This window comes from Macaca mulatta, chromosome 9 (genome assembly GCF_049350105.2).
Source record: "Macaca mulatta isolate MMU2019108-1 chromosome 9, T2T-MMU8v2.0, whole genome shotgun sequence".
Classification (NCBI taxonomy): Eukaryota; Metazoa; Chordata; class Mammalia; order Primates; family Cercopithecidae; genus Macaca; species Macaca mulatta.
Window position 1 is genome coordinate 15018546 of NC_133414.1, and position 24959 is coordinate 15043504.

At 41.7% G+C, this 24959-nt stretch overlaps 1 protein-coding gene across 37 annotated transcripts in view; it reads right to left on the minus strand.

Annotated features, from left to right (window-relative positions):
• BEND7 (BEN domain containing 7) overlaps nt 1-24959 on the minus strand; it is an 88440-nt gene that overhangs the window by 30072 nt on the left and 33409 nt on the right. For 32 of the 37 annotated variants that reach the window (XM_028825997.2, XM_077945809.1, XM_077945799.1 and 29 more), the window contains 3 exons: nt 22438-22560; nt 18589-18854; nt 6944-7169 (listed from right to left, as the gene is read on the minus strand). In XM_028825997.2, coding sequence (XP_028681830.1) covers nt 6944-7169; nt 18589-18854; nt 22438-22560 — 615 coding nt within the window. The remainder of the gene's footprint in view (nt 1-6943; nt 7170-18588; nt 18855-22437; nt 22561-24959) is intronic. The other 5 variants (XR_013397926.1, XR_013397928.1, XR_013397925.1 and 2 more) reach the window with 1 other exon arrangement.

A 24959-nucleotide genomic window follows, 5' to 3' on the forward strand; every position in this document is an offset into this window, starting at 1 on the left:
GCCTTCAGAAAACTCGGTGACGGTGAGAAACAGCTGAAGGAGCCCAGGCTTCACAGGGGTTGTTGTGTATAGTTGATACCCATTAACCCCATCATCGCTGTTAGCCTCGGGGCCGACACCCATCATCGCTCCGATACCTGTCATTGCTGTTGGCTTGGGGGCCGATATCCGTCATCGCTGTTGGCCTCGGGGCCGACATCCGTCATCGCTGTTAGCCTCGGGGCCGACACCCGTCATCGCTGTTGGCCTCGGGACCGACACCCGTCATCGCTGTTGGCCTCGGGGCATCATCGCTGTTGGCCTCGGGGCCGACACCCGTCATCGCTGTTGGCCTCAGGGCCTATACCTGTCATCACTGTTGGCCTGGGGGCCGATATCCGTCATCGCTGTTGGCCTGGGGGCCGATATCCGTCATCGCTGTTGGCCTGGGGGCTGATATCCGTCATCGCTGTTGGCCTCGGGGCCGATATCCGTCATCGCTGTTGGCCTGGGGGCCAATATCCGTCATCGCTGTTGGCCTCGGGGCCGATACCCGTCATCGCTGTTAGCCTCGGGGCTGATACCCGTCATCGCTGTTAGCCTCGGGGCCGATACCCGTCATCACTGTTAGCCTCGGGGCCAATACCCATCATCACTGTAGGGCCGATCCCGTCATCACTGTCAGCCTCGGGGCCGATCCCGTCATCACTGTCAGCCTTGGGGCCGATACCGTCATCACTGTCAGCCTTGGGGCCGATACCCATCATCGGTGTTGGGCTCGGGGCCGATACCCGTCATCGCTGTTGGGCTTGGGGCCGATACCCGTCATCGCTGTTGGGCTCGGGTCGATACCCGTCATCGCTGTTGGGCTTGGGTCGATACCCGTCATCCTGTTAGACTCAGGTTGATACCTGTCATCACTGATGGATTCGGGAGCTCTGATTGTAGGGGCTGCTGCTCCCAGGCGCATCTGAAAGCAATCGGAATCCCCTGTGGCTGTGTGTTCAAAATGCAGATTTCTGGGACTACCCTAAACCTACTGAATCTATCTCTGAGCATGGGACCCAGAAGTCTGAATTTCAAACCAACGCTCCAGGAAATTCTGATGCACACTAAAATATGAGAACCACCGTGGAAGGGGCTGGAAGTAGAGGGCTACACACAGAGAACAGCCAAGATTCCACATGACCTCTTTGTCACTGGGCCTTCATAAAACGTGGGAAAATACAAACGACAACAACAACTAGGTGAGAGTTACAAACACAGCCGAGAGGCAAGCAATATTTCTGATGTAATTATACTGATGTTATGTATCATGTAATTATATCCTGTTTTAAGCAGATCAGATGTGAAAATATGAACAAGTAAATTAACAGGTGATTAGTCATCTTCCCAAAGATTCTTTCAGCATCCATCACTTTGGTTCTGACTGCCAAACATTGAAACTAGAATTTGATTTACATACAACTTTGGAACACAAGCTATATCAAATGTTTACTCCCAAACTCTTTCCTTGTGGTTCTATGTACTGAAGAGTCTCAGAAGTATCTCTTTCTTGACGGAAGGGATCAGACTTCTTTTTTCCTCCCAAGCACAATGGAGCTGATTCTCACTATCTTCAAGAAAAGACCTGCCCTGACACTAGTAAAAAAACTGATGTATAGCTATATTTTAAAAAGAAAATCACTTTGAATATGCTTTGCATAAACAACTGACTGGTCATCTGAAATCATTTATATGTCCTAGCGGAATTTATAAAGAATCCAAAATGCTAGAGTTTAAGATAGAAATTAAAAACTGAGAAATCTTTCTTTCCTTTCATATACTCCTTTTAGAAAGACTAAAGTGTTTAGCGTGCTGCAAAATGGCATGGGAGTCAGACAGGCCTTGGGTGAAGTCCTGATTCCACTACTTACTAGCTGTTTAAATTAAATGGGGTTACTTAATTTCCCATGGCCTCAGTGTCCTCTCCTATAAATGGAAATAAAATAATCAACATTGGAGGGGTACTCAAATCCAAGCTAATGTTTTAACCTTGTTCTTATAAGGAGTTCTGAGAACACAGATAAGTTACTATCAAGAAATAAATAAATCGGATGCAAATTCCACCCCAACCATATTAATTTAAATCTACGTGAGATCAAATAGAAAACAGCTATTCACTTTTTTTGATTAAATCCTAATGGAAACAGAGATACTATAAAATGACAAATATGGACCCTACAGGTATCTAGAGTCACAAGAATAAAACAAGAGGTTTTGGTGGTCATTTCTGCAGAGCCTGTGAAAGTGTGACAGCAAAAGTGGCCAGGCACCCACTCTAATCTTGTAAGAGGCACAGTTATTTTTTTGGAGGGCTACCAAGGAGTGCTCCCTCCCAGAGAAGTTTTGATACCTGTGGCTGTCCAGACAGACTATCAAGGCTGGCCTCTCAGGAGAGTGGCAGTTTGTGCTGCGTGTAGTGAACTAAGAACCCCCGACAAGGTCTTCACTTGACATGCATATGTAATTTCCACTGAATGCAAGAAGATTCAAGACTCCAGGACAGTTTAATAGTAATAAAACTTTCTCAACTCATCACTATGAAGTTGAATTAAAAATCCTACAATGGGGGCTCTAAAAATTGCTTCATTGCAACTGTATTTTCTGAAGATCATTCAGGGATTCAAAGATTCTATCATATTTAGACAACTCTAACCATGTTAATCTGCATGGTCTACTGAGTATATCACAGCAAGAACTAGATGTGGACCAATTCTAGCCTCAGCAGGTAAGGAAAACAGACCTGGGTACTAACCTCCACTCTGGCTATAAAATCAATTCTGAATCAAATTCAAGATACTAAGCTTTATCCCCAGCACTAAAACCTAAGACGCTACTTAGTAGGATCATAAGTTGTTTCTTCTTAGTTACATTCATAATGCTCAGGTGAACGTTTCTAATTAAAAACTCTTTCATCAGCAATACCTTGAGTCATACTTATCAATACATTTAAAAAAAATTATCATTAAGTGTTAGTCACCATAATACAGATGAGATTATGTAAAAACTATGATCTCTACAAAAGAGGCTTATATTTTACTTTTAAGATACTGTCATGGGGACTATTAATTACCGGTACAAAAAGCTTTGTCAATAATCCCCAAAACAAACTTTTTTTCAGTCCATTTCTGTTCCTACTTATAAGCATTTTATAGATTTTCATTCATCTTTTTTCCCATTGTTGTTTTAACCAATCTAATAATCACTTTTGTTTGAAACAAAATTGAACTCCTACTGTTATTTTCATTTCTGAGATTTTGTAAAATTAACCAGTCTTCATATGTTCCTAGAAAATAGGACTTTTCAAATTAATACACTATTGGGACATTATCCCACAAGAGATCGAGTAAGAAAGACTGTATATTTAATATGTTCAAAATCGTTTCCAAGGGGTGGTAGACAGTAATAATAGCAAGGATAGCCTTGGCACTATTATGCCTAAAGAAACCATTTTATCACTTCCTCATAGTATTCAGATTCAAAAGACTCAGGTTAGGGAATTTTTTTTTTTTTTTTTGCTATTGGTAGAGATTTTTTTAAAAAAGAAAAGACGTTCAATTAATAGCTACTTCTGAAAATCACTTTGTATTGTAATATGTGAGTTAACCCACTTTTAACTAAGGAAAATATAGTAAAGAAAAAATGTATTAGGAAGTTAAGAGAGTTGCATTCAAATTTATATTCAATTTTGGTTTCTATGTTTTAGCTTTCATTGGCATTTTATTAACTGGTAGAAATTTACAACAATGTTTCAATGTCAGTCATTCCAGATTAGTTATTCAAGAAGATGTGAGGATGGATGTTTAGTACTAGACCCAGTATGTCAATAAATTAACATCAAAGTCAAGATGAAAAATAAAAACCTATGCCTCTTCACTCATCCCACGTGCATTTATGGAAATCCTGGTCTGTGGGAAGCTCTCAACAATGTGTGCAGGGTAGGGAAGACTTTCCTTCTACCTTCTGAGGGTTCAGTCGAGTCTATGAAATAAACCAATAGCGGGTAAGTTAACAGGAGAAAAGTACACAGGGGCCCCGCAGGAAAGAAGAGTGAGATCTAGAAGCATACATACCCTCTTTATAGGGAGAGGGGAGGGAGGATGGAGCAGACAAATTAGGGGAGAGTAAATGGTTTTGGGGAATGATGAATGGGCCCTCAGAAGAACAGGTGACAGCCCGTGACAAAGTCTCTCTGGGTGTGGTGTCACCTCCAGTGTCCTCTCCTGTGATGAGAGTTAATTCCCCCTGGTTCATGACACTTCCAGGAAGGGAGTCCACAACTGAGTTCCCTTTGGAGGATCAGTCTTTGGGCAGATAAGGGAGTTCAGAGACAGCCCCTCCCTGCATCTGCTGTTCCCCAGGTGCCTACAATTTGAAATAATCTGCATACCAAAGCAGCATTTCTTAAGGAAGCATCTCCTGAGCTCTTTCAAGAGCAACAGGTAATAGAAATATATTTGAGACAAAGCGTGTCCTTAAGAAACTTACAAAAAATTATCAGAATAAGTCATGTAGAAATGTTGACTAGCCAGAATGAATGGAATGTTTTTATAAAAGAGTCCAATCTGACACCACATTCACATTTGAATAAAAATGGTAAGAATGTATGCCATAATCTTGGATGAGTGAGATTAGGGTGGCCTTTTTGTTTTCTATACATTTTAAATCATTTCTATTTTAAAATAAATATTATTTTTGTAATCAGGAAAAAAATCAAAATCAAAATATATGTCCATGAATAAACACTGCAAATAAAAACACTGCAAATAAATAAATGTAAACTATTTGTTGATTTAGGTTGTTGGTGGCTTATGGGATTTCCATCTGTTTTAAAGTGACTGGGTTGTTATTACAGAATTTTAATAGATTTAATTCAATAACAAAAGTGTATGGAAATTTTAAGTTCTTCAACTGGAATAATCTACTTTATTATATATTGGGAGCAAAGACGTCATTGCCATTTTTATAGAGTAGAGCAGTGAAGGAAATGAAGGTGTGTCCTCTATTTGTAATATACTTTTTCTTTTTTTTTTGAGACCAAGTCTGGCTCTGTTGCCCAGGCTGGAGTGCAGTGGTACGATCTTGGCTTACTGAAACCTCCGCTTCCCAGGTTCAAGTGATTCTCCTGCCTCAGCTTCCCAAGTAGCTGGGACTACAGGTGTGCACCACCACGCCTGGCTAATTTTTTTGTATTCTTAGTAGAGACAGGGTTTCACCATGTTGGCCAGGCTGGTCTTGAACTCCTGACCTGCGGTGATCCACCCGCCTCAGCCTCCCAAAGTGCAGGGATTACAGGTGTGAGCCACCACGCCTGGCCTGTAATACGTTTTTTCAAACTCTTGCATGATGTCCAGTCTAGATGGAAAATGGCAGAAGAAACCCACATCGATCCACTTGTCACGATCTACTTTGTTACCATCTATTATTAGGATAACTCTTCTACCGTCATTAAAATGGACTATGGTCATTTATGGCTCCCTAATTTCCAAATGCTTTCATAATATTAATATGCTGCCCTGGGGGAAAAAAAGAAAATTAAAACAATTCCTGGCTGTATTTCAGAAAAGCATCAGTAGCCTTGACCTTCCTGTTTTGAGAAGGGTCCCTTCTTCACTTCAGGAAGTCCTACTTACATCACTGACCATTTTTCAAATTTTGTCACGTTGTTTATAGTGTCACTTCAGGCTGAATCATTCTTTTTCAGAAATGGCACAGTTTGTCGTATCTCTGTAGCTTTTCGTATTTAATACAACTCAACTGTCACTTTAAGTGAAAAAATTCTGATGGAGCACGAGAAATTCTCTGTTAATGAAGGCTTATGTCCTTCTGGCCATGAACAAAGGGTGCCTGGTACTTGCTAGTTCCATTTAAATACCGTATTATTTTATAAAGTTAATTGTGGATTTTCAAGCATCCTTCAAACACTATTGAATTCATTTACTCATTTTGCCAGATAATGGGGAACAGAAGGGGGCAGAGAAGGCCCCTCTGAGTCAGTCCCACTTCACAACTGAACAATGCAGGAACTGAGCTACGAAGCACAGCACCCCTATCGTTATTCCAGTTTTAAGCAAGGCCTGATTCAGAGTTTCATTTTCATGGAGTTGTGTTTAGATTTGAGACTTGGTTTATGTTCTTTTTGGTAAGAACTAAGTACTTCTATTTCCTAAAGTTATATTCATCCGATTGCTGAATATGGACGTTTTAAAGTTAAGAGAAGTAGGTTTAGGATGTGGCACTGCATATAAAGGCAGAGGCGCTCCCACGTGCCCCTTTTTCTTCCCACATGCGTGGTCACCATAGTGCAGTAGAATACAGACGCATGCTCAAAGGAGGTAAGAGGGAGAGACCCACGGTGGTCTCTGCATGGAGCTGGTATGACTCCATGGCACAAAACAAGAGGGAGAAGAGCAGGTCAAGCACATGTGGGGATGCACAGGGTTTGATGTCACAGTAAGGTCACTTAGATTTAAAATGTCTTTAGAAGCAACAACCTGGTAAACAACTCTAAACTTTGGGGAGAACCATTTTACTTTATCTTTTTTTTTTTTTTTTAAAGCATCATAGCTTTATTCTCATAACTAAAAATTGAAGTTGAAGTCATATTTTGAGGAAGCTCTTAGTTAGAAATTACAAATTACCTGCATTTTAAAAGTCAAGAAAAAACTTATTTTTGGTTCTGCAGCAGATCAAACTGGCTCTTAATTATCTTAACAAATTAACATTACCTTGAATAATGAATTCTAGTGGTATTTGGGGTGGTGAATTACAGAGCTCAACCCCGAAAGCCATGTGAATGGCTAAATTGCCAATGGCAAATGAAATTGGCCACTAGTCAGTTTACTACAGTTTCAGCTGCATCGTTATGGAATGAAGGCAAAGCTCAACAAAGAACCCACAAAATGAAATGATGCAGACCAACCTTTTATTGCACCCACAATATTTTGGTCTAGTCCTTTCCGGTTGTCATTGAGTCCTCTTTTCCTCTTCCCATTGGGTAAGGAGTTAGCCAAAGTCTTGTCATCAAAAAACGCACACACCAGTTTTCTAAACAGAAGGCTTCCTGAGCGAGTGTAGTTTGACAATATAGAGTCCAGCTGAGATTTAGGCATAAACACATCAAAGCCTTCAGCAAGTTGTACTTCTGGCTACCAAAAGAACATAAATATTTCATTAAAAGCAAGATTTGAAGCATTTGACTTTGGGTACATGAGCAACAAAAAAACATCACTAGCTACTGAAATGTACATCTCCTACAAATGAAAACACGCTTGGCTTTCTTTGTGTGCCAGTATCTGCTATTTATAAAACCAAGGACTAGTTATAACTTACAAAACAAGATGCTCTAATTGCAATACTGAGCCTCGTCAAAAGCAATGGAAAGAAAATAGCCACGAGAAGGCTGGAAAACCACAAAATCCTATCATTCTAGAGCTAACAGGGAGTTGAGACTTCTGAATGAAACATCCTCATTTTATAAACAAAGGAACTAAAGCCCAAAGAGATCATAAAAAAATGATTGAGAAATAATTCAAATGCGCTCAGTGCAGTACGGTTATAGATCACTTTCTCATGCACTAAATAATTTCTTTCACCTAAGGACACAAATACGAGGATACCCCAGAAGACCCCTGGTTCCTTCTACTATGCCAGTGGCTTTTAGCTGCGGGGCTATTTTTTTCCCCCAGTGAAAACTTTTGTAAACTAATACATAAAATAAGTAAAAATGATGAGCAGGTTTCCCGGGCCGTTTAAATCCACTCGCCATCCCTAATTTTGGGAGGAAAATGTGACACTATGTCCCAGACCACCCTTGGAAAACCAAGGTGCTAGCACACTGCTTCCCTGGCAGGGACTTCCTGACTGGGATAAGGAAGCAGAAGACATCCAAGGCGCCTTTCAACTTGGACGCTACTGCACACGCTTGGCGCTCAGAACGCCTTCTCCAACAGCATGCCATGAGGTTGACAACTCGCCTTTGAATCTTTCAACCCAGTTCATACCTTTTCCTTTGCAAAGCCTTCCAAATGAACTGATCTCCTAACTCCTTGCTGCCCATGGAGGTGGCTACAACTCTGTTCCTGCTGTTCATTTAGCAGACATATGATTCTATTTCTTACACTGTAGAATTATTTATTAGTTTGCAGCCCTTCCTGATCCCAAAGCTCAGACTTTATAGCTCTAGGATCTGGCATACAGCAGGCACTCAGTAACTTCTTGTGGAATAGACTAAAGTTCATTAGTCATAACCTGCACTACTAAGTCATTTAGTTTATTGTTGGTTATGACCTGGTAGCTGTAAAATAATAACTTTAATATGAAGAAATGCAACTGGTGAACTGTTACTAGGAAAAAAGTCAGACGAAAACCTCACTGAATTAAGATGCTATCGAAGCTGATTCTTAGATCTCCTATTCGTCACTTTACAAAACTGGCCCTGCTTTACAGTTTCTAAATCACATCAGAAATGTGAGGATCCGGGATTAATTTCTCTCCTGGATAGTAAGAACGGTTATCTTTGGTTTTGTCCTATCGCTTTTCAACATGCCACCCCACCTATGGTTAAAGTAAACAGGGCGCAGAGCGTGGCTTAAATTCTTTGGATGACACAGGAAGGAGTTTGGGCCTGGTCCCTCCAAAACAGAACTCTTAACTGGAATATCCAGAAAGTCATCTCACGGCTCTGCTTCACTTTGCCATTCCATGTTTGGTCTCTGAATGTGTGGTGAATATCACTATACGAGCTATGCTGTCAGGCTTTCCCTCGACTTCTGCGTTTTGCTGCTTGCTGGTTCCAGGTCTCCAGAGGAGGTGGTCTGAGCTGGAGGCTACATCCCTAGTTCCCAGAACAGAGGTGGTACATAACAGGCACTCAATAAGTCTTTGTTGAATGATTCAGTGCAGACAATATTAGGATTGAGAGAATTTTACCATCATAATCTAAGATGAAGTTTTATTCATAACCAGAGTTTTATTTTGCATATCCTGTGCTGCATGTAGAATTTTTGTTCTAAGTGAACTCATCTTGGATTTTTGCTAAGTGCTCCTGTATCATTTGAAAGCCATTTAAAAAAAAAATCCAAGTTTATCTTACAGAAGCAGCTACTCACAGCTATTTGAGGGTCTAGGGTGGTTCAGATGCTCTTAATGGCAAGACAGGAAGGGGAAGGACAGTAGTTACTCATATAATCTCAGGTTGATTCTGATACCATTAAACAGGTACTTAAAACGCTGACCTCTGAGACATTCCCTTTGATTCATCCTGTGAACGTGGACCCCAGTTTGAGAAACACTGACCTGAATGAGCTACCAGGCGGCACTGGCCACTCCCTTCTTCACGCGCTCATACTATTTTCTAAGAACTCTGTTTACAGCACTTTTCATGCAGCATATTTGCTTAGCTGGGAGTCTGCATTTTTCATTGGGATGAGGACTCTTGTATCTGGAGTGTCAAGCACCCAATGAGTGCCCAATAGATATTTGTCAGAATAAACAAAACAGTATGTAAGAATTCATTTAAAATGACTGGTGTTGATTCAGATATCTTTTATCCCTGTATGAAGAAAGTGGGTTTGAAACTTTGCCATGATGTGCTCAGCACACCCGTGTCTTCTAATCGTTCATGTGGTACCTTCAGGAGTTGGGTGACCTGGATAACACCGACCCAGCTGTTTCAATACCTACTCACTGAGCCCCCTCCATGTGTAGGAATCTGAAGGTTCGCTCTGCAGGCGAGACATATGCACAAATACCTATCCTATAAAGTCGAACGTGGTAAAACATGAGAGAGAACAGAGCAAGCGCTGTCTGAGACAGCATCATGCAGGACTTGGCTGCTAGGGGTGCGGGAGGAAGGGGGCTTTTGGGGCTCAGGAGGGTAAAGGACAGTGTTTTAACAGGACCCTGAAGGTAGGATTCAGGAGACAGGTACAGCCGCTGTTTCTGGTATCTGCCACAACTCCTAACAACTAAGCATCTGGAGGTTTCTGCAGAGCTAAGAGACTTCCAATGCAGACGCTGTCACTGCTTCCCATTCCACTTTCTACTGCCAAATACTGTTATTTTGAACTGTTCTTTCCAGATCAAGGAACATGAACTCACCCCCTTGCAAGCACGTTACAAAGGAGGAAGTAGTCTGACTAGCGGAGGCGGTGGTGGCAGCGGCAGCCAGGGCACAGGTGACTGGGCTCTGTCCTTCCTGTTCTTCTCGGCCTGTCTCCTATTCAGATTTCTGAGCCAGGAGTGAACGAGCACCAAAGCTATCTACGTGTGCCAGGTGCCGCAAGGCAACAACGCCTTAAAAGAACAAAAGAGGGCAGCTTTGTTTTCTGAAACACGAAGAAAAGATGACGTTCACTAATGTCACATTTTCACTATGAAATCTTTTTATTTCCTCCATTTGATAAGTACAACCACAGTGGATTACTATCATATAATGATCCACATCTTTGTACATATATTTAAAAACAGGATAAAGCTCTTTCTTTAATTGTATCATTGAATCTCTTAGTTTACTGGCTCTGGTTTAAATGAGATCTCTCTGCTTACTGATAGCTATGACAGAAACCAACACTCTTCCAAATGAATATCGTTTTGAAAACTACACTTCTCTTGACAGAGTCACAATCTGATACTCAAGCCAAAATAGAAAGCGAGTATGTTAATTTACAGATTTAGTGATTACTGAAGTAACACGATTTTTAAATGATGACGTCTAAACGAACAGTTCAAAATAACAATCTGAAGTTGGGGCAGGATTTATGACACTTACAGTCACCATTTTAGGAGCTGGGAGTCTGAATTCCCACTATAAATGTGGATTTTCATCTATGTCCTGCCTATTTTAGGTACCTTGGCCACTTAGGACAACAACGTATCAAATGCTGACTTTTCCTTCTTCATCTCGCACTGGGTGAAGTTCTGGAGGCAAACACTGCATACACAGTCATCATCACTCTTGAAAATGTCCCAGAGCCAGGCCTGCGGACTTGCACGAATTTGTTTTTTGCATTTCAGCTGTGGTCTCCCTTTGCTTAGACGTAGCTGGGGTTGAGATCTAGTTTGGCTGGATCTCCTAACTAGGTAAATGAAAATGCTCCTTCCCCACCCCTCTGCCCCGTTACACTCCCAAGTCCCCATGAGCACATCACGGGACTCCCCTGTATAAGCGAAAGAATACAAAGACAGACAGGTTTTAGGAGACCATGCTAGTTAACCACCGAGGGAATATTTCTAACATAGGCTACTTTATCTAAGGTATTAGTAAGGTATTAATAAGTAAACTACAGTAAGACACATCAAAAGCTCCATGTGGTCACTGGTTAAAAGCAGCGCACAAATAATCATACTGGGCATTAACCCCAGATGTTCAGTGGCAGATTAATAGGGTGCAGATTCTGTGTATTACATAGGGTCACCTTTGCAGGCACGTGCACAGGGCTGTTTGGACGAGGTCATACGCTGGTGGGGATTTGGGGGGCTGGGCTGGCTGGTCAGTCTCAGGCCAGCTCAGGACCAAAAGCTGAAAGAAAACTGTAGACAAAGAGGCAGGATCCTGCTGAACAAGACTAACTGATTTGGGACTGAAAAGCTTGTAACAGGATTCATAAGAGTGCTTAAAGGATGTGAATTTAGTATATGTCCACACTACCGTATACAATGATCTTTTGTTCTTGTGTTTATTTTGCAGTATATTAGATGTATTTTGAGGAAAATGTGCTTCAGTTTAAGAAAAGAAATTTTACAACACAAACCTCCCCCATAATTGATTTAATTTTGCTCATAAATGTCATATGCTTCTGTCTGATGTTCCTGGGATGGGGGGGGAGGGATTGCATTGGGAGTTATACCTGATGTAAATGACGAGTTGATGGGTGCCGACGAGTTGATGGGTGCCGACGAGTTGATGGGTGCAGCACACCAACATGGCACAAGTATACATATGTAACAAACCTGCACGTTATGCACATGTACCCTAGAACTTAAACTATAATAATAATTTAAAAAAATTTTTTTTCCATCTCCACTTTATTAAAGCTGGAAAATTGGGATTCATGCTTTTGGCATATGATTTATATAAATACAAAAAAAAATGTAAAAAAAAAAAAACAAAAACCAAACAAACAAAAAACTACATGTTCCTGTAACTCAGGTCTGCCCCAGGTGGACATAGCAAGAATCATTGTTACCATTTATTTTCTATTTTTAAATTTTATTTTTATTTTTTAGAGACAGGATCTCAACCTGGTGCCCAAGGTGGGGTACAAGTGGGGGGATCACAGCTCACTGCAGCCTCCAACTCCTGGGTTGAAATGATTCTCTCACCTCAACCTCCTGAGTAGCTTGGGCTACAAGTGTGTGGCCAGTTAATTTAAATAAAAATTTTTTTTGTAGAGACAGAGTCTCACTACGTTGCCCAGGCTGGTCTTCAATTCCTGGCCTCCAGTGATCCTCCCTCCTCAGTCTCCCAAAGTGCTGAGATTACAGGCATGTGCTACCATGCCCAGCAAATTTTTAAAATGTATGTATTTATGTATTTTGTAGTGAGGGGGGTCTCGCTTTGCTGCCCAGGCTGGTCTGAAACTCTTGGCCTCAAGCAATGCTCCTACCTTGGCCTCCCAAAGGGATTACAGGCAGGAGCCAACATGCGCAGCCTGTCATTTATTAAATGCTATGCTAAGAACATAGCCCACGAGGAGGGTAGCCACAAGAGCGTGTGGGACTGGTTGCTCACCAGCATGGCTGTTCCTGTTGAGCAGCTCAGAACAGAGGTGGCCTGGGGACGTAGCAGGCCTGAGCCGCAGTGTAGATGGGGCGGAAGCATGCGCATGTCCTACGTCAAGGCTCATAGTGGAAGGTGGCTGCCCTCTTTCCATTAAGCAAAAAATGCTCAGCCAAGAGTCCTATCCAAAAGTAGGCGTAATTTACACGATAGCCTATAGTGAATGTTGAATAGGATAAAAATGACAAGAAGTCATCCAACAGCCAATTCTTTGTAGACATTTTTAGTTGACAATATTTTGGTAGAACTAAGCATTTAATTTTAGAAGAGAATACAATTTGGTCCCTTGAAATTTTCTCCATGTACTTGCATAATGAGACATTCCGGTCTTTTAGAGATGCTTTTAGCTTTTTCCTTCTTCGGGTAATAAATTAATGACTCTGAAGACTAGGGCTTGATTTATGCTAAAGATATTTGAGCCAAAATGTACAATATGTAAGAGTCTAACCACTGCAATTTAGCTGCTTCTCTCCTAAGGCCCTGAAATGGCTCCTCCAAGAGGTCCTTCTGAGAGGCTATCCAGGTTCCCAGGTGACCTGACTGCCTGCGCCACAGCTGACATCCTACGCTATTATAATTACTGTTTGTGAATTTTTCTTCATGTGCCCCTTCAAGGGCAGGGACTGTTTCACATACTTCAGTATTGCCTGGAAAACAGCGATATAATTAACATTTATTTGGTACTTACTATATTCCAGGCCCTAGGCTAACACATATCACACAGATTTTTTCAAATTTGATTTTCACCCTATGAAATGGCTACTATTATTATCCCCAATTTGCAGATGCAAAAACTACGGCTCAGAGAATTAAAGTAACTTGTTTAAGATTATCCAGCTAATACATGGTGAAGTGAAGATCTGAACTCCTGCAGCCTGCACTGGAACTTACACTCCAGGCATACACGGCCTCAATTTCAATGTGTCAATGAGTAAATTTAAAAAATCACTTGCTTGGTTTTACTTTACTTGATCCCAGTGGATCACTTTATCTACTGGGCCAAGAAGGTGTTAAGAAAACAGATTTCAAGGCCAGGCACGGTGGCTTACGCCTGTAATCCTAGCACTTTGGGAGGGTGAGGTGGATGGATCACTTGAGGCCAGGAGTTTGAGACCAGCCTGGCCAACCTGGCGAAACCCTGTCTCTACTTAAAACACAAAAATCATCTGGGCATGGTGGCATGCACCCGTAGTCCCAGCTACTGGGGAGGCTGAGGCAGGAGAATTGCCTGAACCCAGGAGGCGGAGCTTGCAGTGAGCCGAGATCGCGCCACTGCACTCCAGCCTGGGCGACAGAGCGAGACTCCGTCTCAAAAAAAAAAAAAAAAAAAAAAAAAAGAAATTAACAACTGTCTTCTTTCAATATTGGTAGAGTATTAGGTTGTGAACTCATGAAGAAAGAATTAAATACTGTATTTTCTTTCTTTCTTTTTTTTTTTTTTGAGATGGAGTCTCGCTCTGTTGTCAGGCTGGAGTGCAGTGGCGTGATCTCGGCTCACTGCAATCTTCAACTCCCGGGTTCATGCGATTCTCCTGCCTCAGCCTCCCCTGTAGCTGGGATTACAGGCACGCACCACTGTGCCCAGCTAATTTTTAAATTTTTAGTAGAGACAGGGTTTCACCGTGTTGGCCAGTATGGTCTCAATCTCCTGACCTCCTGATCCGCTCGCCTTGGCCTCCCAAAGTGCTGGGATTACAGGCATGAGCCACCAAGCCTGGCCTAAATACTGTATTTAAATCTGAAATTTAGTTTTGGGTTTCTGCTTCTGCTTCTGTGTAACTGAGGTTCGAATTTTATTTAACGTGCTGCTTTTAAAAGGGTCAAATAATCCTGCCCAAAAGAGAAGTATTTCAGGCTATTCCCTTTCTAAGAACACTATTTGTTCACATGTATTTGTTCACTGATAGACAAAGTTTTATTTTAAAATATTTATTCCCATAAAGATACTGAGGTAAGAATGCTAAGGTTAAAAAAAGAACTAATATTTATTGAGTGCTTAAAACGAGCCAGGCCTTGTTCTAAGTGCTCCACGGGGATGACTTCATCTAATTCCTCCCATGGGCCAATTTCAGGAGGGAAGCACTTGCTATCCCCATTCTACAGAGAGAAATGGAGTGGGGAGGGGTCAGGTTCGCTTGCTCAGGGTCACACAGCTGAGAGTTGAACCCAGGCAGTCTGACCTCAGAGCCTGCTCCCTGACCTGTGAAGTTCTCCCCAAGAAACTTCCAAGTAAACAGAATCAACAGCCACAGCTGAAGCTTGCAGTTCTTTCATATGATAATCATCCCCTCAACAGTGACTTAGTCTTCGTCACGCACGGGCATCGGGCTAGAATGGGCACCCACAAGTCCTCTGCACAGCGGACAAGGGCAGATGACAGACCTGGGTTGGGGGACACACTCCACTTTTCTTGGCTGTGTGAACTTGTGCAAGCTGCCCATAGAAAGCGGATAAGAAGAACACCTCAAAGATGGCGCATGATGAATACTATTACTATTACTATTATTCTCAATCATAGTTTCTGCTCTTGAGAAGCTGGGGTGGAAGGATGTATTGACATGTCAATAATTACCAAACAATATAGGAAGTTCTATCCAGGAGGATCGTTCAGATCACAGTAGAGGCCTGAAGGGGAGTGGGTGGGTACAGAGAGGAGGAACAGGAAAAAACAAGTAAACTGCAGTGAAATTGAGGAGGGGGCTCTCCTTAAAGCTAAGTCCTAGACATAATGTTTCCTAAGTTTATTTTGTATACTGTGCTTAATGCAAATGCAGATGCTTCCTCCTTCGCAGATTAAACAAATAACATTTATTGAGTACCTTTTATGTGCCAGGCATTGCTACAGGATTTTCCCCTATACTATATCTCATTTGATGCTCACAACACTCTGCCGTTTTGACATTTCGGTTGCTTCTGATTAGAACTTAGTGTTTTTCTGCATCTGAGTAGGGACTATTGTTATCAGTTTGAAGACAGTGGCTGACCTGCCATGATTGACAGCCCCTTGTGGGCCCTTATATTTGTGTTTGTGCCATGGGTATACACATTGGCATTTGGGTGACACTACGAGTCACAATGCAAAAAGGGAACTCTATACACTGCACGTTCTTTATCTTTACAAAAGCGATAAAGCATGGGTTTCCAGTGTCACTTTTCGGCGTTTCTAGTGCTAATCTTTCTCCTGTGCTCGAGGTGTCTAGTGAACGTGTTGAGGATATGAAATTCACTTTTCCTTCCCATCCAGAGCTGAAAGCCTGCGCTGCTCTTGCTCTCCGTATCTCAGTTGAAGTCCCAGCTGCAGCTGTAACCCAGCAAGTTTCCCAGATGGGAATCCAGGGCTCACTTCCCACTCAGTCCCCGCGTCCCTCCTGAACGGCTCTCCCTGCTCCTCCTCTCCAGGCTCACTGTTCCTGTCCAGCCCTCCTGATCTCCTGCCTGGCGGGCTGCATGCATCTTCCTCCCGCTCTCTCTCTCTCTGTCTTTCTGTCAGCCGCATGCTGTTCTAGCTATAGTTCTAAGATACAGGCACAATTCTTCCTTTACTGGAGACTTGCAATGGCTCCCTCCTGCCCACAGATAAAGGCTGAAGGCCTCACCTGGACTTTTCCTCTCTCCCCCCACCCTACTTTTACCAATGCCAGCCAGACAGCTGCTCCAGCAACACTGGGCCACCTGCCCAATCCTGATTTTGTTCTTTTGTTTTTGTTTTTTTTGAGACAGAATCTCCCTGTGTCACCTAGGCTGGAGTGCAGTGGTGTAATCTTAGTTCACTGCAACCTCTGCCTCCTGGGTTCAAGCGATTCTCATGCCTCACCCTCCTGAGTAGCTGGGACTACAGGCATGTGCCACCACGTCTGGCTAATTTTTGTATTTTTAGTAGAGACGGGTTTCGCCATGTTGGCCAGGCTGGTCTCAAGCTCTTGACCTCAGGTGATCTGCCCACCTTGGCCTCTCAAAGTGCTGGGATTACAAGCGTAAGCCACAGTGCCTGGCCTCACTTTTCTTTTTTTTTTTTTTTTTTTTTGAGACGGAGTCTCATTCTGTCACCTAGGCTGGAGTGCAGTGGCACGATCTCAGCTCACTGCAAGCTCCGCCTCCCGGGTTCACGCCATTCTCCTGCCTCAGCCTCCCGAGTAGCTGGGACTACAGGTGCACGTCGCCACACCTGGCTAATTTTTGTATTTTTAGTAGAGACAGGGTTTCACCGTGTTAACCAGGATGGTCTCAATCTCCTGACCTTGGGATCTGCCTGCCTCAGCCTCCCAAAGTGCTGGGATTACAGGCGTGAGCCACCGCGACCGGCCCTCACTTTTCTTTAGAAGCATGTTACTCTTCCAAGACAATCAACAGCTAACTGAGTTCTCATTAGCCGGGCGTGATGGCAAGTGCCTGCAATCCCAGCTACTCAGGAGGCTGAGGTACAAGAACTGCTTGAACCCGAGAGGCAGAGGTTGCAGTGAGCGGAGATCATGCCACTACACTCCAGCCTGGGCGACAGAGTGAGACTCTATCTCAAAAAATAGCTTAGAAAATTTAAGGACTGAATGTACTTTGTGTTGAGGAATAATTTACCTCTGTTTCCGAATATGGGGTTTGACTCAGGGCCCTAGTTGCAATAGCAATATGGTATCACTGCATGAGCTGACTGGTCCAGAATAGAACGTCATCATCATAAATTATGTTTTAAAATTAAATTTTTAGTCTAGAGGAACTTCTTAACAATTGTAGCAAGTGTTTATAGATTTCAAAAAAAAAAAAAAAACCTTTAACATTGAGAATTGGGTAAAAGTTCCAATAACTTTCCAATCTAAAAAAATCACAAGATGATTACTATTGTCCCTTCCCTTTGTTAAAAACCCAATGTGGATATACCCTAGCAAACTGTCTTCCCACAATTTCTTTCAAAAATGTTCAAACACTTTTTAAAAAAGCAATTTGTTTCCCACTTAAAGTTTAAAAGGAACGGCCAACCTCCAGTCCTATACAGGCCTGCGGGAGTTCGCAGCAGGATTCTCATCCTGTGCAATCTGATAGTAACAGATCCCCCATTCTTGTTTAAGAACTCTCCCAAGAAGTTAAGGTTCACAACACAAACATACTCAGAGAAAGGCATTGTAAACAGAAACGCAATTGCAAATATAGTGCAGAATTAAACAAATTCATTTATGGTCCTATGAATGTAAAATAGCAAGTCAGATGGTTATCTCAGATGTCATCCAACATTCTGGACTGCAGCAACTTTCTGGCTATGATATTAAAATAGAAAAACCTTTGCAGAGCGTTAACCTATCATTACACGGAGTAAATGGCATGGCACTGCCACCTAATTAGCAGTGTGGCTTGCATCTATAAAATAGAATTAGCACGACTGCTCCTTTTTTATTATTAGTTTGTGTTTCCAGAAAGGTGTGACCTTATCTGTATGGTTCTGTTCATTTACGCCCATCTACAAAGGATTTAATTATATTCTTTTAGGTCTCTACACTAAGGAAATTGAAAACTGCCACTGCAAAATTAAAAATGCAAAAGAAATTAGTGAGCAGATTATTTACGCCATCACCCTCCTCCTTTTGGAGACAAAGACTGGAAACCTGTCTAAATAAATAAGACATAAAATTTTCAGAAAAGAAAACTCCAGACAAGAAAATTATTACCATTCTTCTTTTCTTCTTTCCCACATATATTCTGCAAGTTTCTCTAGTTGTCAAAAGGGAAATCTATAAATACTATAAAATTCCTGAAAGTTACATAGCATTAGAGTCAGCAGCCAGAAAATAGCAACTTACATCTGAGGAAGGTGATTCCAGAACAATGCCGAATCCTAGAACGCGGCTCTCCTCCGGGGAGGTGTGCTCGGCTGCCTGGAGAGCAGATACCTCAGAGGCCACCGCTGCCTTCTTCTCCATCTCTGACCCACTGGGCTTCTGTTTCACAGTAAGAGGTTCCACAGTCTTTGGGGGCACTTTTTTCTTTTTATTTCTCTTTCGTGAGACAGCAGTTCGCTGGGAGCATATAAGGGAAATTGGGGGTTGTTGTCTGTTTTGAGTTCCAACTGCGAATAATAAACAAAAATATGGTACAGGCACGTGTGTCTGACTGAGGAAAACTTATTTCCGGTCTATCCATGTGATCTACAACTGAAACCGAAACGAGGAAAACTCCAGGATGAAGCACACTAAATAAATCTCCCACTGGACCTAATGGTTACCAAACACAGGCTCTGAAGCACTTTCAGGTCCTAAAGGCAGAACAATACTCAGGAGAAAGCGTTACTGCAGGTGAATCGTGATTAGCATACTGCTGTTGGGTTCGATGCTGGGAAAGCATCGTGAGCTGTGAGAAAACAGAGAGCATGGCTTTATAAATCATAGGACGGTTTTAAACAAATGAGAACTTCGGAACTTGAATTTAGGTGGCGATGGCTGTGCTTCCTGGTCAGCCTGTTTCAGGACTATTCCAACTGTCGTTTGGGGTTAGACTGATCAATTTCTAATAATCTACAGGTGCCAGAACTGACAAAGATGAGACAGTGATGATCATTTGGGAGAGACTGATCAAAAGTGGCAGTCTGGGATGATTCTACAATAGGGACCAGTAAACATGTGGGAAAAGCCTGTTAGTTACTTAATTAGGACCAGCGAATCCTTCCTCACCAAACAAATATTCTCCACACATCAGCCACCTCCAGAGCACCCTGCTACATGGCCTCAGACCAGGCCACTTCTTTAGACCTCGGTTTCACATAATTGAAGGAGTGATAATATCATTCTGTACAAGTCAAGCAAGTCAGTGAAATCCAGACACAGTTCCAAAGATGAAAAGCACAGTGCAGGAACCAAGTATCCAACCTGATTCTATACTTAAAGAAATCCAGGATGGTAAATTATAGTTCTCACAGGTGCACTCTGAGAAGTAATGTCTGCTAGCCATTTAAACATACTCTCTTGGAAAGTGTCATTGGAAAATATGGAATCATTGTTTAAATCCTCAAGTATTAATATAGCTTCCTAAATATGACCATAGGATGTCTCTGCTTTTCAATAGGAATGAACCTATAAGACAAGTGTAAACTAAAGGTCTTTAAAGGCACATAAACATAGATCACCTCCTCTTATCTCTTATCAGTCCGAAAATAAAGAATATTTACACTTTGATCCTGATATTTTTGTCTCCAAACTCAAAAGCAATTCATAAATATTAGAAGCAAACTAATTGCACTACATAAGAGCACAGAAGCTTTTAAATCGGTAATTAGTCTAGCTCACTGGCTCTCGACCTTGGCTGTACATTAGAATCACTCGGGTTTAAAAAAACTGAGATGCTGGGCCAGGCATGGTGGCTTACTCCTGTAATCCCAGCACTTTGGGAGGCCAAGGCGGGCGGATCACGAGGTCGAGAGATCGACACCATCCTGGCCAACATGGTGAAACCCCGTCTCTACTAAAAACACAAAAATTAGCTGGGCGTGGTGGTGGGTACCTGTAGCCTCAGCTACTCGAGAGGCTGAGGCAGGAGAATCACTTGAACCTGGGAGGTGGAGGTTGCAGTGAGCCGAGATCGCGCCACTGCACTCCAGCCTGGCGACAGAGCGAGACTCCGTCTTAAAACAAAAACAAAAATAAACAAAAAAACTGAAATGCCTCAGCCCCACCCCAAACTAAATGAACTGACACTTCCAGACATGCCGCCTGGGAACCAGCATTGTCTGAAAGGTCTTCCAGTGATTCTGCTGTGCAGCCAGAGTTGGCAACTTCTCTTTGCTCTATTTGCATTCCCCCTCAAGGTTGGGTCTGTACCCTCAGAATAAAAGGGACCCCGAAGAATGATCACGATGGCCTAGGCCCCAGGCCTCGCTGAGCCTCATGATTCTAAATTAAAAATGAAAATGTTTTGGTTTAAGGAACATGGGGACTATCTGAGTTTTTCTTCTTTTGCAAATCTAGACACAGCCCGAGTCTCTGGCATACAGATCTCACCTCTAGGTCTTATTCCTTGTCTTCTTAAAAGAAAGGTGAAACTTTCTAAATGTAATTTAAATCTAAGTCTTCAGGCATTAAACCTTAAGTAAATCTACCCACGACACAGATTTTTAAGTTTAAGAAAATTAAAGGAGAGTAATTTATTCAGTTTATCCTTTGTGCCATCCTACAGCTTTGGAATCGTTTACCTCCCTAATCTGCAAAGGTTCAGAAAAGAAAACACAGCGACAAAGTGGCATTTACTTAATAGATTCTAAAAAGGCTTCCATCAAGGATTTAAATGGTTGCAATTTGTAGTTTGCCATTTCAGTAGTAAGGAGCTTAAGTGACAAAACAAATCATTACAATTTCATATGCATATTTTCTTAAGTGCGAACAAATTCCTCCTTGGAGAAAAGAAACCGAACATCATGAAGTAACCTTTCTTTCTGAGCTCCTTATTTAGGAGATGTTAACCTCTGCCAGGTTAATAAGAACACAGATTATCGTAGTGGAACAAGGTGAGTCCAACGCTTACTGACCTGAGCAAAATGCTTCCTTAGGGTAAAACCAAATTCAGTGCTTAAAAAGATGCTGTTTTTCAGAAAGTAGCTCACATTACTTCAATGTGATCTTGGGTGACTGATAAATCTAAGTATTAAGCTTTTTATATCAAAACCACATCACTGAATATTAAAATTATGCTAGAATTCACTAAATGGCATCCTGAACAGCCTCTGAGTGACGACCTTCCGGACTACCATTCTGAGGAAAGGGCAGGAAAGCTAGTCACGACATGGCTAAGAGCAAGTGGTGATGTCCCTTGACAAGAGGGAAAACTTAATACAATGATTTATTTCTTGTACCTGTGACAAAAACAATTCTGTTTTCCTTCAGTTGTGAAGATCAGAAAATACAGCTGCTATAATGAAGACCTAGACTTCCAGACTTCCATAGAACGCTCCATGGACTTAAAGGCCACGCTAATGAAACAGCTTAGGCTTGTACCATGCCTTATTAAGTTCATTTACAACCACTACATCATTCTATTTTGACAACAGCCCTGTGAGTTCGACATGAATTCTCCATTTACAGACAAGAAACAGGAAGCTCAGACACGCCACACAGCATCAAGAGCAGAAATTGGCGTCCAATCCCAAATTATAAATCCACCGCTCTTCCATCCCTCAACTTGCCTGACGGCAGTGAAAACAAAAAGGAGTAACATAAACAAAGACGACAGAACAGGAGGATCTCTGAGCTTCCGCATCCTGAACAGGAGAGAAAAGCCACAAAGCACAGCCTGGGGCTCCACATTTCTTATCTGCTTAGTCCTTGAACACTGAAGCCCATGCTTCCTCCAGGGCTCCTCCATACACAATTGTTCCCAAATTTAATTAACTGACATTTGTGAAATACTAGGAGATCATGGAATGAAGTCTATTGAGTACATACACATAATTATATGAGCTGTATCAGTTGCAAGACAAAATATGTTTGATTTGCTAAAGGAAAAACGGATTGTAGAGAAAGCTGAAAAAACAGATACTTGAAAAGGCACAGCAAGACAGCAAGGTGAGAAGAAGGCTTTAATAAAAGCACAATGAACATTCCAATGGAAGATGTCAGATATGCATTAAAAATCAAAGGACTCATTCCGAGGCCTGATCCTTGTACCTGCTTGAATTTGCATTAATTTCCTCATGGTCTTGAGTTCTTGCAGAATGGCCTGCAACGTTGACTGGCAGTTACAAGTACAGCAGTTTGATCCAGCTGATGAATTCACCACTGGAAGTTCTCCTGAGCATGAAAGAAAAGAATGACTACTCCAAACAAACCAAAAAAAAAAAAAAAAAAATCATAAAGGGGTGGGGAGAAAAAAAGAAAGTATCTTGGCAGGATTTTGAAGCATGTGCAATTATGATGAAGCTGTGCCTAAGGAAAACGTACCCACTAATTATCACAAGCTAAATCTGGGGGTCTGACTTTATCTAATTATCCAGGCTCCCATACTGTAAGGTGCGTGCTGTGGCGCGGTGTGGGAGCCTGCATGCACACACGCACACAATGAGTGGGCACAGCAGGCCTCCCTGTTGTCAGAGCCGTTCATCTCAAATAACAATACCTCAAAAACTCACTCGAAACACACTCACGCTAGTTCACACAAAAAGCAAGCCCCGAGAACAGCCTTGCAAAAAAAATTTGGTAGCTGTGTTTAAGAGTTCATATTAAAAATTAAAGGAGTTCTATTGAAAATAGTTTTGATATTAAGCATATTATTTCAAAAACAAAGAACTGTGCACCCATGAAAAGTTTTAGAATACTCTCTGGGTGTGGCGTTTGGGGTGGGGAAGCACAGAGGAGCAGGGATGGGAGGATATATTCGAACTGGATGGGTTTGAGGGTACTGGTGGGCTGGCTGGTTTTTCTTCAACTTAATCAAGAAAATCTTTCTACCTCTTTTCTCCATTCCCATGTCTTATCTTTCCCTTGCCATAGCCTCTTTCGCACTGTTTACATTTAATGCCTTTTCCTTAGTAAACCTATCATATTCTGTTTCTCTCATAGGTAAGCAAGTATCTTCCATTGTCCTTAGAATAAAATGGGACATTTGGACACTGCTCTTACAGTGGGTTCCCTCCAGCACCTGTTCACCTGACCACCATAAAATGGAGCAGTTTAGAGACTTCCAGAGCTTACATTTTCTCACAGGCCAGCAAGGTAAGTTCCATGGTTTTGTTCCAATTATATGTTTTATTATACTTTATATACCTTAAATCCTGTAATAGGCATTATTTGGGAATACTATAGAAAAATTCGCCAGAGCAAAACCATGAAATACTTCAAGATAACTTAGTGACTGTAGTGGTACAATTATTTACATTCAAAATTGTAGCAAGATTGTAATGTTACAACTTTAAAATTGTAAATAATCCCAATTAAATACCAAAGTAGTCACAGTTATATGTAATGTATTTCTTTCTTTTTTTTTTTTTGAGACAGGGTCTCAGTCTGTTGCACAGGCTGGAGTGCAGTGGCATGATCCTGGCTCACTGCAACCTCCCCCTCCCAGGCTCAAGCGATTCTCACGCCTCAGCCTCCCAAGTAGCTGGGACTACAGGCATGCGCTGCCACGCCCGGCTTTGTATTTTTTAGTAGTGATGGGGTTTCGTCACGTTGGCCAGGCTGGTCTTGAACTCCTGGCCTCAAGCAATCCACTCATCTCAGCCTCCCAAAATGTTAGGACTATAGGCGTAAGCCACCACGCCTAGCCATATTTCTACAGAAAACATAAAATCAATATCTATTTTCAAACTGATATGGGGGAATTTATGTTTGCAACTTTTACTAACTTGATACTTTTCAAGGTAAATCCACTGTTGCTGCTGTATACTGGGAAACTGAACACTGTTTACCCAAAACTTACTGATGTGGGGTTTATTAACTTCACACATACCTAAGGGTATTTTATTTCTCTTATTGTCTCTTCCATGGTAGTAGAGTTAGGAAGGTCTTAAAGAATATTTCTAGTCACTATTCTAAGTACCATCTTCATCATTTTTAGAGGACAAAACCAACCCTTTTCAGCTTGTTATAAATCATTTTCTAATTTTAAAGAGAACTGACTTTTTATTTTTATGGAGGAGACTTTAAAGAGCTGTGTCCCTCTAACCTGGATGCATGCCAGCGTGGGAACTTTGATACTGGCTTATGTAATATTGAGAGAAAGAGAAGACACCCATACATCTCTGGGGTCCTTCGCTGTCTCATCAATGTCTCAGGATGGCTTTTCACGCCTCTGAACCGCAAATTGCGGTTTTAAAAAAAGTCAAAACAGTTCTCTTTTTCTTGAACGATATTGTGAAATGAAAACGAATGGAAAAAAATCCTTAACTTCTTTAGGAAACTGAAAATGCTTTCTTACCTTTTTCTTGTTCTCTTTGTGAAAACAGAGATCTGCACATCTCTACATAGTTTTAGAACAAATATTATAGCATCCAATGTGGCTGGATAGAAAACTAATATGACCACAAAAAGCATCAGGTTTTTTTCTTAAGCTTTGAAAAAAAAAATTGTCATTTGATTCTTTTCTTAACAATTAGGAAACTTAAATTGAGAAAATTTTACTTTAAAGGAATACTTTCCATTGCTAATGAAGCACGTTATAAAATATGGATCACGGGGTTCAGTACTGGTGT